We start from the raw sequence: 6,269 nt of genomic DNA on the forward strand, positions 1-6,269 counted from the left end.
AGGTGTTCTGGGGCGGGCCCTGTACTGATGTTTCCAGCTTGGCCAGGGCCCCTCCAAGCCGCAGCTCTCATAGTGCAGGGCCCTTAGCGTGTCTCTGGGGCAGGGAAGAAGTGGATCAATGAAACACTGTGTGTATGGGGGGCTGGGGAGCGGAGGCAGCAATTTGGGTCCTGGGCCCCAATTCTCAGCCTGCTGGACTAGAATCTGAGGATGGCCTGGGCTGGGGGCCGTGTGGCCTGGTGGGGTGAGCTGGCCCAGCCCCTGCCTGGGCGGTAGGGTGTCCATGGGCCTGCACTGGCGGGGAGGGGGGCAGTCTGGGCCCAGACTTCCGTGCTGTCTGGAGGTGGGGCAGGGCCTGGCTTCTTACAAGAAGGCGCCCAGCCTGGACCAGTCATGCAGGTCAGAGGCCAGTGTGGCATCCCCGGCCTCAAAGAGGGGCTCGGGGGGCAGGGAGCTACGGGTGCTCTCGTCCCAGGGGTGCTCCAGGAAGGATGTGGCCAGGAAGGTCTCATCAAAGTCCAGGCTGTCGGTAGCCTGCTCCGCTGGAGGCCCCCAGGTAACAGGGCAGTCGATGTGGTGGCCATGGATGGTGAGGTCCACGTCCCCGTGTGAGGCAGGGCTCAGCGGCGGGATCAGCTCCGAAGTCTCCAGCGTGCCCAGCTCCCCGTCCAGCGTGCCAGCGTCCAAGATGGCCTCCCAGTCAAAGTTGCCCTTGAGGGGTTCCAGCTCACCCTGCTCCTCCTGGGTCAGCAGCAGGGGGCTGGAGGGCCGCGGGACCTTGGCCTCCTGCTTGGGCAGCGGCTGTTGACGCTTACGCCCCAGCCTGCCCTCGCCTGCACCCCAGCCCGCCTCCCCAGTGGCCTCCTCGAACTCCCGCAGCAGCTGCTGGGCCTCGGTGCTCACGGTCAGTGGCCCGGCCCATGGGGCGGCGCTGGGCTCTGGCACGGCCTGGCGGGCAAAGGCCGGGTGGATGTGGACTGGGGGCAGCCGCCGCTTCTTCAAGGCCCCACTCAGCAGCCGCTCGGCGTACTGGGGGTCGATGCACCAGAAGCCCCCCTTGCCTGGCTCGTCCTTCTCCCGAGGCACCTTGATGAAGCCCTTCTTCAGGGACAGGTTGTGGCGGATGGAGTTCTGGACACAGGGAGGTAGGAGAGAAGGAAGACAGCTGGGAGAGTGGGTGGGGTCAGTGATGGGGGGCTCCTAGCGCCACTGCCAGTCCCACCACCACCTTCTCTCCGATGGGGGCAGGGGAGACAGAGGCGCTGCTCCGAGCGGGAGGCTCTGGGACACCAGCCACGGGGCACCAGGAGCTGGGAGTGCTGTCGGGGGCTTTTGTTCCCTTTGGCCAGGATATCTGCCTGCTCGGTCATCCGAGCCCTGAGCCGCAGGGTGGCTCTCAGTGCCAGCCTGTCCTGCCCTCCCTCCCTTACCCCGCTGCTTGCGGCCTCTGGTCAAAGGCCTTGGCTCCCCCAGGTCCTGGACGGCCATCTCCCTCTGCCTGGGCCTGGCTGGCCTTCTCTGTTTGTGAAATGAGTGAGTGGGTGTGAGGGTGTGTGTGTGTGGGGGGGATGAAGTGTGGGAGGATCTGATGACTTTCCTTGTTTCTAGAGCCGGCTGCTGGCCTGGGCCCTCACCCACCATGTCCCCCTCCTCCCACCCCAGGCTCTGAGGCCTCAGTTGATTATTACCCAGCCAAGAGCATAGCGCTCATTCCTGGGGCCTCTCAGGCTTGGGGTAGGGTGGGGGGTGGTGGAGGGTCTCTGCTTTCTCACCAAGGTTACAAATGGTACCTGCCCCAGGGTCAGGGCCCAAGCAATCGTGGAATAGCTGTGATTACAGGAACTCTGATCCTGTGACCTGTGCCACAGGGAAGGATCTGTGCATCCTCAGGGTCTCTGTCCCCAAGTAGCCCCTGATCCTGATGGTCGAAGAGGCTCAGGGCAGCGTGTGCCCAGCCTGAATCACCATCCTGCCTTGTTCACGCCTGGGTGCACAGTCCAAACCACGCTGGGGCACAGGGGTCTGGGGCCTGGTGGGTGGGGCCGGCAGGTGAGTAGTGCCCCCTGGCAAGACTGGGAGGTTTACATGGTGGTCTGGGCCCCTTGGCTGCTCTGTGCCAGGTTCCGGAGACTTGGAACATGAAGCCAGTGTGGGAGGAAAGAGCCCCTGTGGAAAGCACGTGGCTGAGGTAATTGTCCCCCCAGGGAGGTTGATGAGAAGAGGGGGAGGAGTGTAGGCAGGAAACTAGGGAGGGCTTGGGGTGGGGGCTGGCACAGCAGCTTTCGGAAGGCCCCGTAGCCCTTCCACTGGGACACCGATGGCCTTCACACCCCGCAGCACGCCCCTCTCCCCTCCCACAGCCCCTCCAGCCAACTGAAAGCAGGCGGGATGCAGAGTCTGGCAGGAACGATGCTCTGCCTCCAGTCAGGCCCTGACAAACTGACCTTGAGGAGGGTAGTGTCGAGGAATTCCAGGACTTGGGACAAAAATGTGTCCCTCAGTCCATCAACCTACCCTGGGGGGCTGTGTCCACGCATAGTTCAGCCCTGGTCTTTGGGCTGAGACTGCCGGATGAGTGACAAGTTCTTTCCCCTTGAACCTCTATGTCGGCACCCCTGCAGCCCTCTGAACATCCTCCCTCCTCCGTCTCTGAAGTCAAAGGGGCAGCAGTCCAAGCACTGGGCTCCCTTGAGGTCCTTCCTGGACGGCCTTCCTCTCTCGGGGCCCTGGCCGTACCGCGCCTACTTGGCCTGCGGATCTGGGATGTGAGTCCAGTCCGCGAGGGCATGGGGAGGGAGGGAGGGAGTGCCTCCCTACCTGCCAGGTGGGATCAGCGTGGCGGAAGTAACAGAAGTTGTCCGTGATCCACTTGTAGATGGCCGACAGGGTGATCTTGGTGGCCTTGCTGGCCTGCATGGCCATGCAGATGAGCGTGGCATACGAGTAGGGCGGCTTCACGTGCGGGTTGGTGGCGTAGTCCACGTCGTCGGGAGGCGAGGCCTGCAGCCCCGAGGGGGCGCTCCGCGGCGTGCAGGAGGACGTGGGCTTGCCGGGTGTGTGCGGCTGCCCCAGGCAGGCGGGGTCCGCCGCCAGGGGAGACCCCGGCTCGGCCGAGCCTGCCAGCTCGTGGGAGCCGTGGGGGTCGGTGTCCCCCGAAGGCAGGGCGGGGAGCTCGGCGTTGAGAATGGAGAATTCCTGCAGCCACTGCAGGCTGGTCAGGCTGTCATTCAGGGCGTTGGACTCCTCCAGGCCGCCTTCCGGTCCGGCCTCCTCCGCTGCCCCTGCTCCCGAGACGCGTAGCCAGCTCTCCGCCATATCTGCGGGGACTCTCCGAGGGGGCTGTCAACATCCACGAGCCGAGCCGAGGGTGGCCGCCGAGCTCTCCGGCCCGCTGACTCCCGCGGCTTCAGTTACGCAGCCTCCCGGAAGCGGGCTTCCATCCCGCGATCCGGGGGTAGCCTCCTCCAAACGGAATGTGGTGCCTGCGGGGACCAGAGCGGGAACTGAGCCCTCTTTCCCCACCCCCGAGGGGAGAGTGTGGGCGAGGGGGGAGGCTCTTACTAAAATCCTTCCTGCAGCTGGGGAGGATCTTTTACTGCCGACGTCTGGGAAACAGAAGGTGTGCCCGGGGGTGCGACCCACACGGGGTTCGCCTCGCTCTTTTCCTCTTGGATCTTTTAGAGGAGACTTAATTAGCCCAACGAGGGAATAGTGTAGGGGCATGCGAGGCCACCCCTTTCTCCCTCAAAGCGGGGAATTAACCCCCCTCTCTCCGTCCACAACCAATGGAAATGGGGCGAGAGAGTCCAGGAGGGCAGTACGACGGGTCGGGGGGCGGGGGAGGTCGTCTGATCTTTGAAAAGGGATATTAGGATGGGGCTCAAGGGGAAGGAAGGAAACAATACAGAGAGTTATAAGGGGGTGGGAAGTGAGTGTCCCCCAAACGCCTCTGATGTCAGTCCCCGGGCCCTCCACTTCCGTCGGGGACGGATGGGAGAGCGGGCTGGTACTGACGCCCTCCCTTCCCACGGCCGGCAGCCCTCCCCGTCCCTTACCTGGCTCAGAGCGCAGCCCGGGCCAAAGGAAGCTTCTCAAAGAAATTCCTCCCACCGCCCACCCTCACCGCGGCTCTCTGCTCCCAGCTCCAGGGCCCAGCCAGCAATCCTCGTCGCCACTCACGCCCGCCGGCGCCTCTCTGAAAGCCGCTCGCAAGGCGTCTCCTGCTGCCGTGGCGACGCCCCGCCCATATAAACAGCTTCCGCTTCTGCCATTGGCCAGGGCATCTCCAAAGAGACCGCGGGCTCTTAACGGCTCTCTCACGCGGTAACTCTCTTCCAGCTCCCTCCTGCCGCCCTCTCCCGCGCGCGACCCAGCCCCCTACCCGCCACCGCGTCCCGGCTCCGCGCATTCCCGCCCGACGGACCCGCGCAGGGCTCGGAGAGGCGCGCGGCTCGGCGCTCCCGCAGAGGCCCCGGGGCCCTCGGCGAGCAGTTCGCCGCGGGAACCGTCCTCCGCCCCACCCCCTTCCCATCTGGGCTGCTCAGAGGTGGCGACGGCTCCTGGGACGCAGCCCGTGGCGCGGGGGCCAGGGCTGGGTGCATGCTTGGGGCTTTCCTTTCCTCTCCTCTGGGCTGCGAGTGGCACTTCCTCACGTTTCTGCGGCCTGTCCCGGTCTCCCGACCGAGTGTCGTCTTGGTGCCCGCAAGCAGGTCTGACTCTCCGATGCCACCTGCCGCTCAGGTCCGCAGAAACCGCAGCCCCGGTCGCAGGCACCCCAAGGCGGCTAGGGTAATCCAGTGTTTCCCGGTAAGCGCCCCCTCCCCGCCCCGTCCTCAGCAAGATTCCCAGAAGCTGACATTCCAGAGGCTTCTTCGGAAGTGCTCTCCCTCCTTTCCAGGTAGCCGAGGAAACAGAGCCGTTGGGTGAAACCCAGGAAAGCCGTGGACTTGCCAAATTCTTTGACTGGGGTCATTTGCCCCATTCATTTCACCAGCCTTTAAGTGACGGACTAACGGTGGACTGTGGTCCTTCCTCCTCCCCTCCCCCAGCCTCCCTCCAGTCACCAGCTTTCCTGCTCTTCAGTTATTGAGGAGCTGCAGTTGGAAGTTCTCTGGTTGAAGGGGGTGGGTGGAGGTGAGGGCTCCTTATCAGGCCTCTGGGCAGGAGCTGTGCCCGGGGGATGGTACACCAGCTCCCACCCAGAAACATGTCTTTTCCTCTACCCCTTGCCCTCTCTCACTCCTCCATGTCCAGCTTGTCTTGAGTCAAAGTTTTTTTTTTTCTTCCCAAGTATTTATTGTTTTATTTTAATTTTTATTTTATTTTTTTATTAGTTTCTGCTTTATAACAAAGTGAATCAGTCATACCTATACATCTGTTCCCACATCCCTTCCCTCAGGCATCTCCCTCCCTCCCACCCTCCCCATCCCACCCCTCCAGGCGGTCACAAAGCACCGAGCTGATCTCCCTGTGCTCTGCGGCTGCTTCCCACTATCTACCTTACGTTTGGTAGTGTATATATGTCCATGCCTCTCTTTCGCCTTGTCACAACTTACCCTTCCCCCTCCCCATATCCTCAAGTCCATTCTCAAGTAGTTCTGTGTCTTTATTCCTGTTTTACCCCTAGGTTATTCATGACATTTTTTAAAATTCCATATATATGTGTTAGCATACGGTATTTGTCTTTCTCTTTCTGACTTACTTCACGGTGTATGACAGAGTCTAGGTCTATCCACCTCATTACAAATAGCTCAGTTTCGTTTCTTTTTATGGCTGAGTAATATTCCATTGTATATATGTGCCACATCTTCTTTATCCATTCATCCGATGATGGACACTTAGGTTGCTTCCATCTCCGGGCTATTGTGAATAGAGCTGCAATGAACATTTTGGTACATGCCTCTTTTTGAATTATGGTTTTCTCAGGGTATATGCCTAGTAGTGGGATTGCTGGGTCATATGGTAGTTCGAGTTTTAGTCTTTTAAGGAACCTCCATACTGTTCTCCATAGTGGCTGTACCAATTCACATTCCCACCAGCAGTGCAAGAGTGTTCCCTTTTCTCCACACCCTCTCCAGCATTTATTGTTTCTAGATTTCTTGATGATGGCCATTCTGACTGGTGTGAGATGATATCTCATTGTAGTTTTGATTTGCATTTCTCTAATGATTAATGATGCTGAGCATTCTTTCATGTGTTTGTTGGCAGTCTGTATATCTTCTTTGGAGAAATGCCTATTTAAGTCTTCTGCCCATTTTTGGATTGGGTTG

General features: G+C 60.6%; 1 protein-coding gene across 1 annotated transcript; it reads right to left on the reverse strand.

Annotated features, from left to right (window-relative positions):
* Nucleotides 1-363: 363 nt before the first annotated feature.
* Nucleotides 364-3,493, reverse strand: LOC309797505 (forkhead box protein J1-like; the record flags this gene model as incomplete). Its single annotated transcript, XM_082646022.1, has 2 exons — nucleotides 2,818-3,493; nucleotides 364-1,131 (listed from the first exon to the last, which is right to left on the reverse strand). Exons 1-2 carry the CDS (start codon nucleotides 3,313-3,315, stop codon nucleotides 364-366), a joined length of 1,266 nt encoding a protein of 421 aa, XP_082502148.1. The 5' UTR covers nucleotides 3,316-3,493.
* Nucleotides 3,494-6,269: the final 2,776 nt, after the last annotated feature.

This window comes from Mesoplodon mirus (genome assembly GCF_964341445.2).
Source record: "Mesoplodon mirus genome assembly, contig: HAP1_SCAFFOLD_657, whole genome shotgun sequence".
Taxonomy (NCBI): domain Eukaryota; kingdom Metazoa; phylum Chordata; class Mammalia; order Artiodactyla; family Ziphiidae; genus Mesoplodon; species Mesoplodon mirus.